The sequence below is a fragment of the Xiphophorus maculatus genome, chromosome 22, assembly GCF_002775205.1.
Source record: "Xiphophorus maculatus strain JP 163 A chromosome 22, X_maculatus-5.0-male, whole genome shotgun sequence".
Lineage (NCBI taxonomy): Eukaryota > Metazoa > Chordata > Actinopteri > Cyprinodontiformes > Poeciliidae > Xiphophorus > Xiphophorus maculatus.
Window position 1 is genome coordinate 14,461,915 of NC_036464.1, and position 22,717 is coordinate 14,484,631.

The 22,717-nt window shown below is 39.3% G+C and overlaps 1 protein-coding gene across 2 annotated transcripts in view; it reads left to right on the forward strand.

The window, feature by feature from the left end:
- The window catches only part of tet1 (tet methylcytosine dioxygenase 1), a 35,719-nt gene extending 14,013 nt beyond the window's left edge, over positions 1-21,706 (forward strand). For both annotated transcript variants that reach the window (XM_023327985.1, XM_014469718.2), the window contains 10 exons: positions 9,776-11,936; positions 12,516-12,606; positions 14,338-14,431; positions 14,602-14,810; positions 14,905-15,055; positions 15,372-15,461; positions 15,681-15,818; positions 16,369-16,545; positions 17,417-17,561; positions 17,670-21,706. In XM_023327985.1, the coding sequence (XP_023183753.1) occupies positions 9,776-11,936; positions 12,516-12,606; positions 14,338-14,431; positions 14,602-14,810; positions 14,905-15,055; positions 15,372-15,461; positions 15,681-15,818; positions 16,369-16,545; positions 17,417-17,561; positions 17,670-18,694 (4,281 nt within the window). In that variant the 3' untranslated portion in view covers positions 18,695-21,706. The remainder of the gene's footprint in view (positions 1-9,775; positions 11,937-12,515; positions 12,607-14,337; positions 14,432-14,601; positions 14,811-14,904; positions 15,056-15,371; positions 15,462-15,680; positions 15,819-16,368; positions 16,546-17,416; positions 17,562-17,669) is intronic.
- The last annotated feature ends 1,011 nt before the right edge of the window (positions 21,707-22,717 follow it).

The following is a 22,717-nucleotide window of genomic DNA, read 5'->3' on the forward strand; positions in this document are numbered from 1 at the left end:
ATTAACATAACTTAAACATTTAGTTTCTTATCTACTCTCCTAAATGTTCAAAAAGGCAGGCAGAGGTTGAGAAGCTTAAAAGATAAAGGAGATCAACTTTTCTGTATGTTATTCATCCCTCCTGTTATCTCCGTGAAGTCCTGCTCTCCCTCGTTCTCTTGCAGCCTGAAGGAGGTGCAAACATGTTTACATTTTGTAGGAATACCAAAAATACTTTTGATGTATTAGGTGATTGACTTTATTAAATCAGAGTTGCCCTTTGTATCAGAGTAGGCAAGCCATAATGAAATATCAATCTGTGGTATTGAAAGTTTTTACACAACCTCATCTTTTGACAACATCATTTTTTGTCATCTATTTTGCACAGTATACTCAGTCTTTTTAAAGACGCATCATTTTGAGATATACTGAAGTTTTAAACTGTGCTGTTATGGACTGACGCAATACTGGTTAACTTTTAAAGCTTAGGTGATTGTTTAAACCCTGGAATGATTCACAGATTTGTCCTGAAATGGGTCTGGAAGTCTGAAGGAAAGTATGACTTAATGTACGGATGTTATTATGTAAAGGTCTGAGAAACACATATTGACTAATAGTAACTTGGGAGCAGTTGGTAGGTGTGTATTTTAGACAAACTTGGATTGTTATTTGGGTTGGTGCAACTTGTTCGCAATGTGAAACCTGTTAGGTTACCTGTCAAAGCAGAGTTCAGTTGTAACTGCTGTAATTATTAACCCCAGGAAAGCAGTAACGTGGAGTATGTGTTTCTGATTGGGACGTTAAGATTTTTAACTAACAGAAAAACAGGTAATAATCTCCTTTCTGATTTTGGCTACTTGTTTCTTTGTGTTGTGACTTCAACTTACACACTGAATCTTGTGTCTTGCGTGTTTCTGTGATGAGATACTAACACATATTGGATGAATGCAGTGCATGCCTTACAGCATTTACCAGAATTTAATACTTCAGGATGGTTTCGATGCGAGTTCAAGATCTTCTGGTGTTGCTAGTATTGTAAATTCTGAATCTGATTCAAAAGATTGGAATCAGTCTTCCAATTAAGGAAAGTTGTAAAATTGTTGTTTTGCTGCATATTTCTGTCACTGATATTACAGACAAAAAGTTATTTTGTGTTGAAAAAGTGTCCTCCAGGACATATGTGTGCTTAAAACTGTTTATTCTACAGATGAGCTTGTTTTTATGTTTGAGTCAGTTTGGCATATTTCACCAAGTTGTGCTGTTTGTATGTCATCTCGCTGCCATGGTATTCACTGGCATAAGGTTTTAATAAAATGTTTGCTATGAAACCACACGTGTGTGCAGCCATGCGGTACAGGAGGTTGAGTCTGATAAGTTGAAGTGTAACCGACGAACCAAGACAAAAACAGCCCAACAGGGAATGCAGAACGCTCACTTTATCAGAGGTTAATTGTTCAAATCTATGTTGCTAATGTTAGAAAACAGAAATAAATAAACAGTAATAAGTAAAAAAAAATGTGCAAAAACCATATTTCATCCAAACTGTATCATTTTGGTCAAGTTATTATTAAATGATCCGCTGTGTTTACTGCAAATGTCATATAGCTTTTACTGCTCAGTTAGTACAATCTCTTCCTCCACAGTGGAGCACATGGCTGAGTCTGGCTGCTGGAGTGTTAACGACGAGCGCTGGCTCTGACTGCACTTCAGGCTCCTTTGTCCCGGCGTGACCCCAACTTCTTGGCCTCATCGTCACGTTGAAAAGGAGGATTGGTTCACCCTATTGTAGCTGTGTTTTTTCTTTAACCGCAGCTTCTACTCTGAGAATTCTTTAGGGCGATGACAAAGATAAAGGGGAAATTTTGTTTATGTTTGTAAGATGCATCCTCTGCACATTTTACTTTATGGAATCACTTAAAAGCAGCAAGTGAAAGTAAAACTGGCTTCAAGCCAATAAAACAGACTGCACTTCTTCCTCATTATAGATCCTGCACTAAAAAAATCCAATGAGTGTATAAAACGACGGAGACTATCTGTAGTGATGCTGACTTTTTCTACAAAGAATAAGTCCACAGAAAAAGATTCATGCTCTGTAGAATAAAATTTTGTCTAGAGAGAAAAAGATTTATTCTACAGAGTGTACTTTTGAATAGCATTTGTAAAGTTTTACAGCTAAAAATTTCAGCTGGAGTATCTTTTCACCAATTTTACCCCTGCAACATTTTTATTGATTCTTCTAGATGGTAAATACAGCCAGGATTTAAATATGTGAAGTTTAAATTTTAACTTGTTAACTTGTTAAAAGAAGATTTAAATTTGCCAAAGAATATTTAAAGTGTATTCCTTTGATTGTTTTCCACTACCTCATGGCTTGAGGACAAACCTAATGTAGCGATGTATTAATTTAGCTGACATTTTTCATATACAGCAAAAGCAAATGTTTGTTTTATATAATCTTAAGTGATGAAGTTACACCTAGTTCTTCATCTAGTTAAAAGTTTAATTAGTTAATAGGCAGACTCTGTGTCTTGGTAGGAAAATATTAGAATCATTCAGCCAGAGATTGAAATTAGAAAAACAGGTACAAAAAAAAAATCACAATTTATTTTCCAGTATTTTGAGTTTAATAAAGCCAGATGACACTTTGGAACTTGTGCTATAATGTCATTAATGGGAATAATATTAAAATTGTTTCAATTTATATTAGATTCAAAACTGTGATTGGCAGATCTGACCTTAAAAAAAATCAGAAATCAATATTATCCAGAAAAAAAACATATCAGTGTGTCGCCATTACACATAAAAATGTGACAGAGTTGAAAATAAAGTCTGGTCGTTTTTATTCTCCAAGGTGTGCAAATTTCTTTTTTTTACTTTTTGTACTTTTGTTTATTTATTTATTTTGTAAAGTGCCTAAAGATTGCCTGTATTGTTAATATGAACTCTCTAAATAAGCAGAAAACAGGATTTGGGATGTCAGCTGATTTGAAACGAATCTAAAAGAAACAACTCAAGCATAAAAAAAATCAAGGGTCAATATTTCAGCTGCGAGTGGTTTTGTGTGATCCAGATCCAGCAGCGTCCGCTCCACAGCTTTCCTGCCGTCTCTGTGCGTAGGGCTGGAGTAAAAGCCCACATAGGGGATCCTTTGTTTAGGGAGAGTCTAGGCATGGAAGATAATTTACAAGCTTCTGAGGTCCCCATCCCATTGGCTGATGATGCTCCGTCTGCATCTGCAAAAGGCATCCCATATGTGTGTGTGTCTATATGTGTGTGTGGAGCGAGGGGAGTCTGACCACGGTGCCATAGCCCCACTTTGTCACAGCTGCTCACGGTCACCTTAGTCATGACTCCCGGGTGTTTGCCCCATGGACTGCAACTGTAGCCAGCGTTTTTGTTGAATCTGGAGGAAGCCGTAGCAAGATGGCCACCGGTACCTTTTAGGAGTATCCAGCCTTAAACCTGTGGGGCTTTCTCTGCTGAGGACAGATGAGGTAAAAGCAGCTAGGGCTTCTCACCCTGAGGCGCTTTGTCTTGCTGCAGATGAGCCGCCTGCAAAGGAGCTGCTCTGTTGTCTGTTTTTGTCACCCAGGGATCAGCTGACAGCAGCGTTCTGCTTGGAAGCTGGTGTTTTTACTCCTGCTTAATCACTCAGGACTTTTTCTGTGCTATCCGGGGGAAGTTTTATTATCTAAGCACAAACTGTTTTTAATTTTTTCCAGTTTTTTTTTTTTTTTTCATGTTTATAGGCTCTTGAAATTCTGAAGAGCACCCCTTGCTTCCTCTTTTCTAGTTGGGATTGTTGTGGTCAGCAGTATTTTTGCACGTGCTCTTTTCAGCTACTTAGCGAGATACAATAAATTAAAGCTTACATTGCCAACTGTTGTAACTTGGCAAGCCATACTTCTTTGACTGGTGTACTAATAATGCTATTACTTTACGGTTTGACGAGAATGTCTTTTTGTTACTGATGTCAGCCATACTTGCATTACTTCACAGCTGCCTCAGTGCAGACCTCCTAACCCTCTGATGTTTTTAGACACCTGAATAAGGCTTTTTGTTGCTGTTTTTGGGGTTGTTATGTAGAGTACTCGACTATGTGACACCCAGCTCAGCCAGACAGGAAACACAGAATGAATGAAGGAAATTCTCACATGTTCAGAGAAACGCACATGAAACACTATGCTGTAAGCCAGGAAGGAAGCATGCTTTTTCATTGTTTCACTCTTAGTGCTGTAAAGTGACAGCTCCAGCAATGTGATCTCTGCCCAGCCACAAAGTAAGGAAGACAAGGACAGCTGGATGTGAGTTTTTGAATTTAAAATGTTTGCTTTTCCCAGTAAATCGGTTGAATTTGTCTTTAAGCTGTTCTTTTACAAATGAAAACAAACCCGTGCAAACCTGCTCGAAGACACATGACTCTCTTGAGACACTCTGACTTGTTAGCAATCACAAAGTGGTCACGCTTTCGTTGCTTGTTAAGCCTCTAAATGCATATTTGTGTGCATGAGTCTTGTCCTTAGCTGCTCTTGCCTGCATTAGTCATTCCCTTAAAAGGAGCATATTAACATTTTTACAACTTTTTATATTCAGTTGTGTTTTTGGCTCGCAGCTCATGTAGTTGCATTCATTTCCACCGAGAAATATTTTAAAAAGCAAGCACAAGACAGTTGAGAATACAGCTGAAAGTTAATATAGATTTATTTGTAACACCACAATTTGATATCAATGCATAAGACGATCGCCATTGGAAACAGAAATAGTAATCGCAGTCTCTCCAGCTCGTATTTAAGTTTATAGTGAGGGTTTATGTGGTGATGGTGATTGTGCTAACTACGAACAGATATACAGTGAAATCTACTGTAAAAGAAAGTATTCCTTTGCTCCTGTTGAGGCTTTCCTAATATCACTCCACAACCAATTACAACAAGAGAAATTATCTGAGATTCTAAGTTGGTAATAAATGCAGTACACTCACTCAGAGATAATGTAAATTAATCTCCATGTTCAAAGCAAAGAGGGGACGTTTAAGCAACACATTGGGGTGCATACCCCCCATAAAAAATGTTCAGAGCTTGCCTGATAGATCAGTTATATGTGGTGATTGAGCATCGCCCTTTCTAATGCCACCCTGGGCAACCACCCATATGGCAAAACATATTAGAAGCCACCACTCCTTGAGCTATGCAGCAGCGTTCTGAACTGTGTTTAGAAATTTTACAAAATATTTCTGGAAATAATTCCATGTCCTTTTTACATCTGTGTGTCATCATTGATATATGGTGCTCACATCCTGCTTCTACAAGAGGAGGCTATAAAAGCTTTTTTGGGATCAAATAATGTATTACTATGGAAAACAATGCAACAGCTGATTGTGATTGATTTATATTTCATACTTTTAATATTTATGGTTTAATGGACCTGTATTACAATGATATTTGCCATTTACGAAACAGGGGACCTCTGATGTTAGCTCTTTGAAATTACTGTATGACTGGCTCAGCGCTTGGACTAATAAAAAAATCTAATAAGGATGTGTTTGCTTCTCAAACAGAGTAATACTTTAGAGTAAGAGTTACTTCAGACACCCTGAGGCAGCTCAGCACAGAAACACATTTCTAACACATCACAGATCCAACTCTCCCTCCAGAGACCCAGTGGCTAAATGAGAACACATGACTCCTCATTTGCATCCTCCATTTGGCTCTCTGTAATCATAAAGCATATAACATAATGAAAAACAGCAGCTCTGCTTTGATGTCGTTTTAAGATTATAAAAGGTTTAATGCGAGAATTGTTGCATGTGCATGCATTATGACACGTGTGAGTCTGCTGCAGTGCTGGAAGAAAGCCAGTGCTCCTTTGTCATTGAAAACAGCAAGTTGTGACACCCCAGCTCTTCCTCCTTCGTTTCTTGTGTGCCTTTTTCTGCATGTTCCTGGGCGTCCTCAAAGCATCAAACTGTCTTCAAATTTAGGATTGTTCAGTAGGAATTGATGTTATCTGCAAGAGAATTTGGTCAACCAGCAAAAGAAAATATCATTACCGAAACATAGGCCTATCATTACAGCAATTTTGGTGTCCAATAAATTGTCCCAGAAATTGTTGTACCGGTAATAAAAATAATGTTTTGAAAGCATTTTCAAGTAATACAGTGATAATGTCATAATAATACAACTTCACCCTCTCAAAGATAAATCTACTTTAATTGTGTAAATAAGCCATAACACTGGCCCTGGAAGATATTTTAAATATCCAAAAAAAAGTAAATAAATAACTAAAATGACCAAGAATAATAACATGAAAATGGAAATAAAAACCACACACAACTAAAATCATAAATGAAATTGATTATGGGGAAGAAAATGGAAATTATTGGAATGGATATGATCAAACTCAATTTAATTTATCATGGGATTAACTGATTTATTGCTTATTGTGGCAGTCTTACTGATATAGATGTAGATACTCTTTCCTGACTTCAAATATTAGTGTTGTGCTTTGTTCTATCTTTATTGTAATCAAAACCAATAAAATCTAAACAATTTTGATTCTTCACTTTTAATATAGAGACACATTTAGTGGAGATAAACACAGTAATGGGAAACATACAGTGATCAGGCATAACATCATAACCACTGACAGGTAAAGTAAATATTCCCAATGATCCTTCATCATGAGGAGATAATTATATGTCCTCGTATGTCCAGATGAGACAACAAGTAAACATTTGCCTTTAGATTTGATGTTAAAAACAATAACAAATGGCCAAACATAAGGAGTTGGGTGAGTTTGGCAGGGGCCAAAATGTGATGGAGCCAATGATTGGGTCAGAGCATCTCTAAATCTGCAGCTCTTGTTGGGTGTTTTCCCAGTCAGCCATGGCCAGTATCTGTCTGAATGTTTTCCAAGGAAGGAATTGTGATGAATTGGCAGCCAAGACTCACTGATGCACTGGGGGCGTGAAAGCTGGCCCGCTCCACCAGACAAGCTGCTACAGCTAAAACTGCAATAAAGGTTAATGCTGTTTCTGAAAGAAAGGTGTCAGAACGTACTGTGCATTTCAATGTGTTGCAGACCAATTAAGGTTACTCACAGCCACAATTTTATTTCTTGGTCTGTTTAAATATGACTTGTGAAATGCAGACAACACTGAAACTTCATTTGCACTTAAATGTGTCCATTTTGGAGCAAAGTGAAAAATCTTTTGGTCAGCAACCTTCATAACACTGTAGCCAGCAACAACGGTGTTCAAGCAGTTTCCAGTTTATGGCAGATTGGATACTTAGTGGTTTTTCAGCATCCGAACCAATTTCCTTACGTCTGAGGGGAAAGTTTGGGTCATGTTGTTAAAACTTACACAGACACTGGTGTTCCAAGAAGAATAAAACTCCCACAAATAGATCCAAGCATGTTTTTAAAAGACCATATCGACTTCTGGAATGGACTTCCAAAGCCCTAAACTCAATTCTAAAAAAGTTTGGGCTCTATGCCTAAAGATCTCTTCGCCCCAAGACAGCATGTGATTTAATATGTGAACTCCACCAATTGAAATTCATTTTTAAATGTCTAACATTAATATTGCATTCAAGCCAATGGAGAGTGAATGTAAGCTTTTACAGTGAATATTCTTCTGAACTCATGGCAACCCTGACGTGATCACATGTGGGACATCACAAGGCTCAATTCTTTGTTCACCACATGCCTCCATAAAACAAAACACACTGTGTACATCACAACCAGGACATTTCTAAGTTGCTTACAGCAGGCCAGCTTTTTGTTCAGATGATAGTGCTGTTCTTGATATATAGCTAAAAATCTGTTTGACTTCTTTTTGGATTCGCTGCAATACAGTAAAAGCACCCCATAGCTGTAATAGAGCATCAGAGTCAACTTGACCCAGATGGAAAAATGTTGATAAAAGACATAATTATGTGGTCAGCGCATGTGTTTTCTATTTGTTCTGTTAGTTCAAAGGCGTGTGGTTTGCATTGAGAGGCTGTAAGGCTGGTGTGTATATCTCCCTCTCCAAACAGTTCTAAATCAGTGACCGTGGAGTTTAATGAGAGTTTATGCCAGGTAAAAAGTGATGAAGAACATAACCCGCGCACCGCTGCTGCCCAGCTAGTTCATTAGCGTGAACATGGGGCTTACAAAATTGTGTACGACACAGGTTATGATATTGCATTGTAACCTCCAGTTATAAATTCTATCTGCAGCTTAGTTTTAGCACATTATTGGTGCTTTTCAAAAAACGTTGTTTTCAGCTGCATATTTAGTCATACATACCTTGCTGAAGGATGCAAATCTGAGTCTTATAAAGCAGTGGTCCCCAACCACCGGGCCGCGGACCGGTACCGGTACCAATTAGTACCGGCCCGCGCAAGAAATAATGAACTACTTCCGGATCTTTTATTTTGAAAATCCTAAACCGGATTTTACCAGTTACGTCTTGCGCGTCAAAATTGAGCCAACTTGCAGCAGAATGAGTAACAAAACAACATCGGAGTAATGCGTGCGCACCCTGTGCTGTTTCATGCCATGTCACATTTTCAGGGTTGAGTCAAGAGAATGAAAAACAAGAATATGTTTATATTTGTACAAAATTCTCAACAATATTTAATCCACATTTTTATAATAGAAATATGTCTGCCTTGTTCCTAAGATAACATCTAGAACAACACAAAACCTCCACAGACACTGTAAGATGGGGAAATTATTGTTTGCATGTAGTAACAGATTACGTTGAGTGTGTGTTTGCCTAGGCTTTCGGGGGCAATCAATGTGCAATGGTACTTTGGACCTTTGGAGTATTGTTACACTTTTTGTCGTCAATAGTCTTGAATGATGTGAAAAGCTGCAGTGCACCACTCACATGACTGTATGCACATCGGCTGACATAGTCTGTGTGAATGACTGCATAAATTTGCACATTTTTATGACATGCTCAGGGAAACACCTCTGTATGAAGCTTCAAACACAACATGTACATGCATGCTGCACACATGAACTCAGCGAACCTCAGATAGCAGCGATGCCATAAAGTGCGGGTGATTCTAAAATGTTTACTTAGCTCTTGGCTACCTCTGGGTCGGTACCTCTGTCCGCACTCTGCAGGATACCTGAATCTTCACCTCAGCTGTGGACTAATGCTTTTAAATATCCAGGTTCACAAAAGTGTTCATTCATCTCAAAACCTGAAATTACCCCAGGAAATCTGGGGTAATTTCTATGTCTGTATCAGCTTTGCACATCTAGAAACTGATGTTTTGGCCTATTTTTCTTTGGAAAAAAGTTCAAGCTCAAGCAAGAGATTTTATGGAGTTTCAAGAACATCAGTTTTCAAGTCTACATAAAGATTTTCAGTTGGCTCTAAGTCTGGATATGACTGAGCCAATCTAGCACAGGAATATGATTTGATGCATTGAAATTCAGACTGCATTTTTAATATTCTGACTCATCAGATGGGTTTTGATGGGAACCTCCACCTAAGGTCTTTTGCAGCTAATAACAGATTTTACTACAGGCAAGCTTCTTTTCAGCTTGCCTGTCTCTCCTGAAAAGAAGCATCCCCACAACACAGTCCTTCCATCACTGTGCTTAACCATGGCCTTTTACAATTAACTTTATATGCACATCATTTGCCTCAGCATTTTAGCATTTTGATGCTCGTCCCATACTGGAAAGCGGTCTGTTGCTCTGTGTGTCATGACTATTTAGTTCAAGCTAAATCACTGTATTCTGCCAGAGATTGTTGAGTCAGCTTTCTCCTTCATGTTTCTCCTCTGCTTCTCAGGTGGCTCCTGAAATCGGCTCAGTAAATGGCAAAGGCAAGGAACAGATGGATAATACCTATATGGCAGCGGAGGAGGACGAGGAGGAAGATGGCCACATATCTCGCACTCAATTTCCCGTCATTGTCCAGTCCTTCACCAACCATGGTGGACAGCCAGCACTTATTAAAAGAGAGTCAGAGATGGATTTGACCAATTCTGCACTTCACCGCCACATATGCTCTTCTGTGACTCATCAGAATGGTTCTGATGGGAGTTTTACAAAGCCTAATGGTGCTAATATGACCAACGGGTCTCAGTCTGATCTGAAATCAGCATGTAAAAAGACTTCAATGGCATCGGAGCTTCAAAGGACTATTATTGCCGCAATGCCAAAAGACAGCTCAGAGAACGGGCCAAAGGGGTCTTCAGATGATGTGTCACTTCCACTAAAGAAGATCAAACTGGAAGAGCCGTGGCTGTGGATCACTGAGCAGACTACCACACAGCTGACTAGACAAGACGACGATACGTGCGAAGATCCTCTGTCGATGTTGGCAGCAGTTGTCTGCCTGTCCGTCACAGAGAGGAAGGGATTAGAGGAGAAACTTCTTGGTACACGTTCTTCCATTCTGTGCTCCATTAAGACAGAACCGCCAGATTTGCACTTTGTCAAAACAGAAAAAGATGAGTTGAAGAAAAGCACTCCTGCTAATTTGCAAAGGACTCCCCAACCCATCAAAAGTGAACCTCCTCAAAGTATCCTGTTACCCAGTGTGCAGTCCTTGGTGGAGAGGAGAAACCTTAGTTTTGATCAGGCTATTGCTATCGAGGCCTTGACTCAACTGGCGGTAATACCACAAAGCCCCTCAGGTCCCATTAAAGCTGAAAGTAACGGTGAACACCCCATTTCCTCCAGTTCCCCAGGTTTCAACACAAATCCTGCACTGCAAGCAGCTAAACGTGCATCAGCCATCCACTACAACAAAGTCTCGGTCATCAGCTCACCACTACACCAGACTTCAGTGATACGCCCTCCTGTGGCCAGGCAGGGGAATGTCATTCAGTGCTCCAGAAGGCTGAGCTCTGACACAAAGCCTTCTGTTGCAGAAATGCGCTCAAACTGCAGGGGTACAGGGCAGGGTCAGGCTCCTTATGTCATCAATTCACAGTGTAGCTATAAGGACTCCAGCAGGGGTCATGAGCGGTTAGTGGAGGACAGGGAAAGGTGCGTGATTAAAATGAGGAGGAACAGGGATGAGGAAGAAGTGGCAGCTCAGCTGGCAGATCTGGCCTTCATCATCCAGGCGCGGCACAATCAGCAATCCGACAACGACCCCCCTAAGGGAACACCTGTTTCAGCTATAAATTACAACTACAAATCTCAGCAAAGCCCCAGTCAGAAAAAGCCTCCCTTAAAAAAGATCAAAACTACGCCGTCCAAGCCCAGGAAGAGGAAAAGCGATGGATTACAGGAGGGAGCGAGTCGTAGGACCGCGCAGGGTGGGGAGACGCCTCACAGGAGCCGAGGCCAGAATGGTCTCCCACATGGGAAATCAAGTCGTCAACCCAAGAACAATTTCTTTTTGCCTTTGGCTCAAATTGATCTGAAGAAATACTTGGCTGAGGCTCAAGAAGGAAGGAGGCAACTGATCCATCAAAGTAACATTCACAGTGCAAGTCTGTCTCAGAATCCCAACAATCTGTTAACCACGAACCACACTGGTGCTAGAGAAAACCACCAGTGGTCACTTCCTAATGGTCTGCCTCTCCAACACAATCAATGCAATGGTTTCATTGCAGGACCAACAGAGAGCCACGTGTTATCTCAGGTAGCGCAGCCTGTTGGCGAGCTGCAGCACGGCACTCATCCTAACACTAGCCCTGCAAAACCAGCTTTCATTAGCAACGTCAATGGGTTCCATGGTCTGAGTAACGGCTTCTCAGGGCCTCCTGATTCCCCTCCTCCAAGCCAACAGAACTACTATAAGCTAGAGACATCCGGGTCTGTCACTGTCCTGTCCACAGCGACTGACGGGGCTCACCCTGCAGAGTCCACTCCAACCAGGAACGGTGTCAACAGCTTTCTGGAGTCTCCGATGAGTTTCCTGGATACCCCTATCAAGAACCTGCTCAGTACACCTTCCAAAAAACTGGCAGATCTTCCTTCCTGTCAGTGTGTGGGTGAGTTAGCTCTGCTTTATATCATTCACAACATAATGACACTCATTAAAGGAAGACTAAAGTTGTGTAAAAAGAAGTACAACAAATTCATGTTGACCTTAATGTTTGTATATCACATAAGAGAGGTTTAAGAATATAAGAGGACATAAATGCTCAAGATGGCGACAATATCTGTATCAATTGCAGTTACCTACAATTTCCTGACTCATCTCTTTCTTTTTCAGTCTTTCTAATTTGCTCACTATTCTCTGTGAGGTTAAGCATTTCAGCCACTAAAAATTTACATTTGACATGGAAAACAAAGGCATTTAAAGACCAATCAACAGGCCAAATATATTTGACAAGCAGAGTGTGAGGGCAAGGCACTTGATATATGATGTCCGACTAAATATTTTTTCAGTATTGCAGTTTTATAAACAATATTACTGTAGTTCAAGGGGTATGAATAATTTTGCAATTTACACTTCATCCATATTAATACTGTGTTTCTCTGCCATGTTTGGATCCACATGAACACTTTTGAATGCTTTGCAGACCTTAATTCGTGTCTTTAGCCATACGGTGTCTGTTTTTTCACAGACCAAGTTATTGAAAAGGAGGAAGGCCCTTACTACACTCACCTTGGGGCAGGACCAAACGTTGCTGCCGTAAGGGAAATGATGGAAAACAGGTACATTGATTTGCTTTAATAAAACACACTTTGAGAACCTCCTGGTCACAAGAAGTAAACAGCAATGTTTCAACTACTCTGAGTAAGAAGGAAGTTTGGTTAAGGTATTTTAACACTTGCCCTAAGTGTCACGCTACAACACATGTGCCCAAAACACAGAAACACGCAGCGTGCTGAAACAGGAAACTGTAAAGCTGAGACCAGGGGGCCATAAGTTTAGATGACAGCTTGTTTCGAAGGTCCTTGGCTCCATCACTGTCCAAGTTGCAGCACGTTCTTACTGGAACAGCAATAAATAGTTACTAGGTTGAGAGAATTTATAGTAGCTGATAGAGTCAGGATACACAGAGTTTGTGTAAAGTAATGTAACAAGTGTCAGTTTAATGAAGTGTGGTTAATGTGGTCTGACCCCCAGACGAGAGCTACTGTGGCGACAAATAGAAACTATGTGTAGCCAGGTGCTTGGAATGAAAAGGTTACTGGTTTTAACCGTAATTACATTTCTGAGTTAGTTATACTGTTTTAAAATGAAATTACCATTAAAACCAAGTCAATTATCTTTAGTAGACTCAGATGATCATCAGGGATATAATTACCTCTGAAGAGCACTGAGTGTAAAATGTTGCCGGTTTTTGAATTTCTTAACTGCACAAAGAGGAATTTATGTCTTGTTTTATGATGTCTTAGATTCCTTACTTCAAAAAGGAAATAACATGACTACTTCTCTGCAAGTAGTTGCCTATTTGCTTATGCTAAGTGAGGTTACTGTTAGCGCTAAAATTACAAGAGTGGATTGTGGGTTCAGTCTGCCAACTAATTTTCTAACTAATAAAGGACAGATTTTAAATCTGTAAATATTGGGATATTATATTACAAATATAATATCCCAATACTATATTGATAATATTGCTAATGATCTACTACTAATGATCATATGATAACTAATGATCATAATAATGGATATGATGATTACATTTAAGCTATTGACTTCAGTCAAAGCATATTGAATATTATTCCATATCCTCTTTTCAAAAGGATAAACATTGAACCTTCTTAAAAATACAGTGTTTTTTGCAATTATAAAGTTGTATTTGTTTTCTTTGATTTGCTACATCACACCAGTAATGCAGCAGCATTTTTATTTTGAAAGCATGACCAATTAATATTCATTCAAAAATAAAAATAGGCACATGTCACTGCCTTTCTTGGCCTCTAAATTGCTTAAAATCTTAGTTGCAAGTTGTTTACTAGGTGTTGAGACAGAAATATGTGGTTCATAAACTGTTTGTTTTCAATGCCATAAAAAAAGTTTGAAACATATATTCTTTAAACTGTTACAAACTCCTACAAATAAGTGGCCAGCAAAAATCTGTAAGTAGTGTTGAATAATTTAAATCTGATTTCAAATGTTATTGATTAACAGAAATAGAAACAGAGCTGATCTAAGTTGTTCCAGATAGCAAGAAAACTGAAATGTTCATTTACTACACTTCCAAATTGGAAGTCAACTTTAGCATCATGGAGCCTCTGGATAGAAAGACTTTAGATACATCTTATTTTGTCAGAAATATCTAGAATTGGATAAAAAAGGAAAAGCTCTAGAAATTATGTTTATGAAAACATTTTTTTTTAAATAGAATTAGTGACATATATTCAAGATATGGAATATAGGATTATATTGTGTTATTGCGTTACATGCAGAGGATGACATGTTTGTTTTTCTGCTCACAGGTATGGAGCCAAAGGAAATGCAGTGAGGGTGGAAGTTGTTGTTTACACTGGGAAAGAGGGCAAGAGCTCCCAGGGGTGTCCCATAGCTAAATGGGTGTGTGATTGCTGTAACGCTTCTAATCCCATCATTTTTTCATCTTGATTACATGTTGAAGCTAGTTGTGTGTTTAAGGAAAAGAGCTTCTTCCTTTTGAAACATGATTTTGTGTGTGTGTGCGGTCTCTGCTCACCATCTGACTTGTTACATCCTGATCCACCCACCAGGTGATCCGACGTGGGAGCGAAGAGGAGAAGTTGCTGTGTTTGGTCCGACAAAGACCGGGCCACTACTGCGACACGGCTGTGTTGGTGATCCTCATCCTGGCGTGGGAGGGTATCCCTCGAGCTGTGGCGGACCACCTTTACCAAGACCTCACAGAGACCCTCTTTAAATACGGCTCCCCCACCAGTCGCCGTTGTGCCCTCAACGAGGAGTGTGTTGCTTTTTTTATCTGCTGTTTTCCAGTTCAGCTACTTCATCCCGACCATTTCTGTCCCTTCGCTGATCAATCCTTTCTGTCCCTGCAGTCGCACGTGTGCATGCCAGGGTTTGGACCCGGACACCTGCGGAGCCTCGTTCTCCTTTGGCTGTTCCTGGAGCATGTACTTCAATGGCTGCAAGTTTGCCCGCAGCAAAGTGCCCCGCAAGTTTCGTCTGCTTGGAGACCTCCGGGAGGAGGTTAGAGGATGTTTTCATCAGTTTTCCAGTCCATTATAACTCCTAAAATACTGCTAGAAACCATTACTCCCCTGTTTGAAGTCATAATGTGTTATCTGTGTCATGGGTCTATGTTTGATTTGTTTTACAATATAATAAATTACACTTCACTGTTTAATTTGCTATAAATGTAGACCTTTAAAACTAAATGTCTTCCAGCATTTTGCCCCCTAGTGACCAATATTGAGTATTACGTTAGAAGACATAAAAAGAAAGCATCAAACAAAAGTCATTTTTCAGCAACCAAAGAAACAAATCCTAAATTTGTTGTTTTTAGGAGGCGAAGATTGAGAACAACCTTCAAAGTTTGGCCACTGATCTCGCTCCACTCTACAAAAAACTGGCTCCTGTGGCATTCCAGAACCAGGTATGAAACATTGAAACTGTAGAATTATAGCTACCAGAACCCCCAGAATTGGTGTTGTTTTGAAGCTTTTGCTGACTCTGTTACTTTTATTTATTTATTTTATGTCTTCTGAACCATCATCAGTGGATTAGAGAATGTTTACATGCAATCCTATAATTTGCCCCAGTTTTTTTCCGATAGCACTTTTCAAATGTCTTATTTTCCTTCTACCTTTCACAGGTGGAGTGTGAGGCTGCAGTGGACGCTTGCCGGCTGGGCAGGATGGAGGGTCGTCCTTTTTCAGGGGTCACAGCTTGCGTAGATTTCTGCGCTCACGCTCACAAAGACACCAGCAACATGAACAACGGCAGCACCGTGGTAAGCACTCAGTCAGAACTGTTACCAGGCTGGTTACTGTTGGGCAGTGCCGGCTGTGCTTTACAAAAGTATTAACATCTCTTGGACTTTTTACATTTTTGACTGATTAAAGCCACTAACTTTATTGTGTTTTGTTTGTAATTTTTTTGTAATAGATCAATGTAAACTATTGCGTATCTGTAAAGTGGAAGGAGAATGACATGTGGAGACTGAAATATTTGCTAATTCTTCTTCTCAAATCTCAACCATATTGGAAAGGGAATGTCTGTAAATATTGCCTGCGATTCGCAAATTGATTTAGATTTGAATTTTGCTTGAGGCATTCAAAAACATGAACATACTTTAATATAGATGGATCACAACCAATTTTCATTGTGTCACTGGTCTGTATTTGTTAAAAAAAATTACAAGAAAAAAAAGGGCTCACTTTCTTACAGTAGCTGTAATGCAAGTTGACACCAATAACTTCACGCCTTAGAAGAAGACAATCGGAGTCATATTTTTCAGAAAGGAATGAAACTCTTGACCTCTTCCCGGTGTGCTTTTTCAGGTTTGCACTTTAACAAAGGAAGATAACCGTGCGGTGCGGAATATACCTGAGGATGAACAGCTTCATGTGCTCCCACTGTACAAGATCTCTGACAAAGACGAGTTTGGTCAGGTTGAAGGCCAGTGGGCCAAGATCCGGAGTGGAGCTTTGCACGTTCTCTCCTCCTTCCCCAGGGAGGTAAGTGGTCAGTGAAGCTCTGCTCAACGTTTAGGGGGAGAAGAAGTTCATTTGATAGCATATTTCAGCAACAACGCAGTTCAAAGTGCTTTACATCATAAAAACACAAATACACAAAGTCATAAAATGACACCATACAGTCAACAATTGAGAATACCATTAACACACATTACATTTTGAGGAATGCCATTATTAAAATCATCAATACATGTCAAATATATTGGTCAATGTTTTATTTATTATTGTTTAAAAACAATTCTAAACAGGTGGGTTTTAGTGTACATTTAAAGGAACTTAGTGTTTCAGCTGTTTTGCAGTTTTCTGGAAACTTGATCCACATTTGTGGTGCGTAGAAGCAGAATGGTCGATGGTCAACACTCCATGTTTGGTTTCAGTCGTACTTTAACTCTTTAAATCTTTTTATATCCTGTCACAATTTTTATCCCATGCAAATGTTTTATATTTTTTGAGGAGTTTATGTGACAGAACAACATCAAGTTGCAGATAAGTGTGGAGTAGCAGGGAAATGACACATGATTTTCCATTTTTACAAATGAAAATTGTTTTATGCTGCACATTCCACATGTAAGCATCACTTTTAATTCATTCAGTTTAGAGTTGAAGGCTCTATACGGAACATTGGCTTCAGACACACTCTTACATGTTTACACTATAGCTTAGTATTGTTGATGCAAGACTTTTGAAAACTTCTGACTTTCAGAGCAAGAAGTCTGACTTTGGGCTCAGCGTTCCAGTTAATTTTCCCAACTCATAATAAATCCAACTAAGATTCTGGGGCAATTTTTTAAATTGACTGTGAAAATTTATGTTTAAATGTTTTTTTCTATTTATTGGGGCCATTTGTTTTCAGGTGCGTCTGCTGGCTGAGCCTGTGAAATCTGCTCGTAAGATAAGACAGGAAGCTCGTCTGAAGGCGCAGGCAGAGAAGATGGAGAAGAAGCTCGGGATGTCTTCTCTCACTCCTGGGAAAGTCAAATCTGAAACCCCCAATAAAGGTAGTACAGTACATCTAATTATCTGAATGTTTTTTCTTTTATAAGAAAATTACAGAAATTATTTTATAACTGTGATAGAAAAACATGCAATTTGTTTTCCCCAAAAAGAGCCTCAAGGCTTCTACAGCTCTTACGGAGTACCACCGAGACCCACCAGTGTTGGCAGATCCACACCGGAGAGAAATCAAGCCACTGCTTACAGCCACAGCATCAGCAGCTGCTCTTCTCCAGGGGCCGGGATCACTACGCAGCGGGAGGTCCTCCCCTCCAACCAGCACAGCGTATCAAACCTTCAGTTTAAGCATAATGGCGTAGCTGTCGGCTATCATAATGCTGGTGCCACTATGAGTGGTTTAACTCCAGCGTCTGGTGAGCAGGGTCCTTTACTAGAACGTATACCTCCACAGGACATCAACAATGACTTTCCCTTTAAAGCTGAGCCCAGCGAGATGCACTGCTCCGCTCTGCACAGACTGTCCCCCTCCTCTTTCTCTGCCAGACCTACCTCTGAGGGCCTTTTCAGTAGGCTCAATGGACTTCTTCGGGCTGCAGAAAGTGTTGCAGGAGAGGTCAGGGGCCATGACTTCCCTCCAGGCCAATCTCTCCCCTTACAAGCCCCGCCTCTCGAACCGCAACAGGCGAAGCAGGAAGAGGTGTGGTCCGACAGCGAGCACAACTTCCTGGACGAGGACATTGGCGGTGTTGCTGTGGCGCCGTCACACGGCTCAATCCTGATTGAGTGCGCGCGACGCGAGCTCCACGCCACCACCCCCATCCTCAAGCCAAACCGCCGCCACCCAACTCGCATCTCCTTGGTCTTCTACCAGCACAAAGCCCTGAACGAGCCAGGCCACGGGATGGCGATGTGGGACGCCAAGATGGCCAAGCGGGAGCGGGATCGGGAGGAGGAGGCGGAGAGACTGAGGATGGAGGAAAGCGGGGGTATGGGGAAGAACAGAAAAACATCAGGGGCTGGGGAAGGAGAGGAAGACGAGGATAAGGAGACAGCGGAGACGAGAAGGGTAATGAATGTCCCGACACGGCAGGCTTTTACTGCGCCGACAGGCGGCGCTATCACCGTGTCTCCTTATGCACTTACGCATGTGACGGGCCCTTACAATCGCTGGTCTTAGTCGGCATGTTTCAACACTCACTCGAAACTCCTACACCGTGGTTCTGCCTTACCTCATTCACCTTCAAACGGCTATTCTCATCGTCATCGTGTTGCTTTTTTTAATTGTACTTTTCTATTGTCTGCTAACTTTGTCCTTCCTACAGTCTGCCATCTTTGGTGATGGGAAGGACCAAAGTTTGTTGGCTTTTTAACTGTGAGTTTCGGTGCTGGTTTTTAATGTAAAGACATGGTGCTTTGAAGCAAGATGTTTTTAAACTGGTTTTATACACATGATTTAGAACAAAAAAGATGTGATTATTTATTCTGATCATAACAATTTCTATTTAATTTCTGATATAAGCCTGTTTACTGCAAGATGTCTATGATACCCTGCTTTATATTGTACAGTAGGAGTGTACTTTGGTGCCATTCTCACTGTAACCTTGGTTTAGCAATTTTGTTACTTCACATAATTTTATTTACTACAGATTGTCACATGTAGCATTATGCATTTTCCTTCCACTGCCTCCGTCTTCTGTTGGTGGTTTAAAAAAATCTACTTTTTTCTTCATTTAGATATTTTATTTCTTTAATTCACAGCTATAAATGGCATATTAAGAAGCACTTTCCCTTAACTTAACTTGAAAAGCAGGGCATAAGCCTGAATTGTATGTGCTGACAGAGATGCTATACAGTAAATTTGACAGTTAAAAATTAACCATGTTTTATTTTACAGTATTTCTGCAATAATTAGCCTTTTATTCAGTTTGAGTACACATATTTAATGAAATTCTGTTCTCACCAAAGTAATGAATCACGAGAAACTATCGAGATTATGTTCTCAGTTCAACCAGAGCCGGTCCAAGGCTGTGTGAGGTCCTAAACAGAGTTATTTAAATGTGGGGACCCTTGTAGCTCTGCTAATGTCCCTTTGTTACTATTGTTAGCTAGCAAAATTTGCATGTTAGCTAAAGCCTAGCTTCTGGCCAATGAATGTGCATCCTTTGTAGCAGCAGATTGTGGAAGAGACCTTGAGCTAACATTTTAACTAATGTTAGCTTATCAAGAATTTCAGTAAGTTTGCTAGATTTCATTCTCACACTACATTAAACGTGGTCGACAACTTTTGTATAGCTTAACGCTTTACATAGATTATTTTTCTTATATTTCTTTCTTACAATATTCACTTTTATTTTAAAAATAAAATATCTAGAGCTACAATTTAATATGGACACAGAAGTTAGCTGGTCAATGAAATTAGATCATTTTTAGCTTGATTGGTGATGTGGACGTAATATTTTATCACAGTATTTTGTTGCATTTATTTCGTGATGATAAAAACTTTTAAGAAAATTTATCACTGTGCTTTTGATTATACTTCTTGAATTGCATGCAGATCTAATCCGAACAAGTCCTTTTCTCAAAGCACAATTTAACCACTACCACAAAGCCTGCTTCACCACAACAGTTATATTAATTAGAGCATTTGAGCTGTTTAGCAGTGCACAATATTGGATTGAGTCATATTTTGACACATGTGCAAAAGTTACTAATGCTCTTACAGATCCTACTGTAAGAAGAGAAAAAATAATTTAAACAGACAATGTAACAATACCAACTGACCAATTGCGAGGTTTGCTAAGTTTAATAATGAGAGGTTGTCCTTACTTTTGACAAAATATTCATAATTACACAAATGAAGCCAAGACAGAAGACTCTTGAGTTATACTCAGTGGAGACTCATTTGAGGAGCCGACCCAAAAGATCAGAATCTTTGAAAAGAGATGAACTCACCCTCACTAGTTATGAACTGTACTAACCCTTCAGATTGTTACTATAAAATGCTAAAGGCAGAGAAAATGGACGTGTGCATTATATTTTTGCTTTGTATCAATTGCTCTCATATCTTAGATTGCTCATGCCTTGGGCCGGTTCTGGTATTCCACTCTTGGAAGAGGCGTCTTTCATAGGGAACAGGTGTGATTATAGGACTTCAAAATCTAACTGTATATTTTATTGGTGCTATCTTACAAGATGCTATAAATGTGTCAGATGTCAACACAACACCCTCTTGTTGTAAAACCACTTGAACACCATGTCGCACTCAAACAATTGCTTAAGATGTTTTTTCAAGTGCCCCGCTCTTGCGAAGACCTTTGTTTACATATATCTTTTTACAGGGTCTCAATAAAGGGGCTGGGAGTAGCTCCTGGGAATTTTTTGTACCCATTAAAGAGAAGCTCTTTATTTTTAGGAACTAAGATGATTGCAACTTTAGCACAACCCTTCACTCATATTCACACTAAGACAGATGGCATTACATGTTTATCTGAAACATTTGGCAAACTTGGTTTTGGTGCTAAAAGAAAAGATATCAAGGTGCAGATACTGAGTTAAACTGGTTCTAAACTGTATAAAGGTGCTTTTTCTAGAACTCGTCCTTGTCGGACGTGTTCAAACATTGTCTGTATCATTTCTTTTGTCAAATATTGACAGACAGGGGACAACAGGATGAAGCATTAATACGTTTTTCAAGTGCAAGTTTAAGGTGCATACTGGTGCAGTTTTTCATTTACAGTTTAAATGTCTTCCACATTTAAAGATTTCTCCAGCAGCTCTTAAAAAATCTGAACCTACATGCAAAAAATAAATAAATAAATGAATGTAAACTGTTTGGAATCCACTGAATTTTAAACATCACACAATAAAATGAAAATTGTATTTTTAATTTTTTTTATTATTATTATTTCTTTTGAACGGACATTTTCTGTCCACATGAAACATTTTTGTAACGAGCACCAGCATTTAGACAGACTGTAAATATGTATGTGAACCACCATTGTTTTTACTGTACTGTTAAAGGTGTTTTAGACAATGGGTGATCTTGCTTATTTTAAAACTGAATTACTGTATGTTGCTAAAAGTATATCCAGTTTAGACTTGAGAAGAGACTAAATTTAGCATTCCTTTTACGGATGGCTGATCTCGTTCAGGATTGTGAAATAAAGTCATATTTATATTTTGGACCTCATCATGATTTACTCTTTGTTTTTGTTTCAGTTTTTCATGCTACCTTCAACAACACATGGCTCACTGATAAGTTCCAGTGTATTGAAATACAATTTTAACCACAACTTTACATACTGTTTATTTTTGATATTTAGTCATCTATCCAGTTAGGAAGAAAATATGTTATTTTTATTTGCTAAGTTACAGACTATTTGAGGAATTTACTTACAGTAAGGTCATTGTCTCTTTATGCAATTTGTGAAAGTCCACATGAAGCCATAGGCTTCAAGCTGATTTAATACATTTCAGGGATGCACATTTGCAGACGTAGCGTAAGGCAACGTCACAACACACTGGTTCATGGTGTGAAGCAATGTTTTTTTCTGTTTTAAGGCACAGTAATTGGAAAGGCTTTCAAATTATTTAATTTGAAAGCCAGGATACGCAGGATAAAGTGCTACATAGTGGAGATAGTCAAATCAAAACCTTTATGAAGTCACAAAAAGGATAAATAATCTATTCCAGAAAATTTATGGGGTGGTCATTGCTACCCTTGCATCTCCCTGTTGTTAATAAATGTATACTCATCTGGTTTTGAAACATTCAACAGAATCATACTACGAAGATGGGGATGCAAAGCGTTCCGGTCAGTGGTTATGTCAGCCAGGGGACAATATTTTACTAAATCTGTCTCCTGTGATTGAAAGATGAAACCAACAAATGGTTTCAGACTTAGATTTCTAAAAGGTCTCTTATATACACTGGAGCAGGATCATTTAAGGCTCTCAAAGAAAATTTTTAAATGGTTTCTAAAAAATGAACAAATTACCAGTCCTTTCATGAGATAAGTAATATACTTGCCAATTAAATAGTTTTTAATTGTAGGCACTACAACAATAACTTAGGAAGGATCATAAGTCAGGTGATGTACACAAAATGTTTTTATCACATGTATAATGACAGTTGCTCATGACTTTTTGTCAACGTTAGTCCTCGTGGAAAGTATGATAATTTACTAAACCACATGTGACAA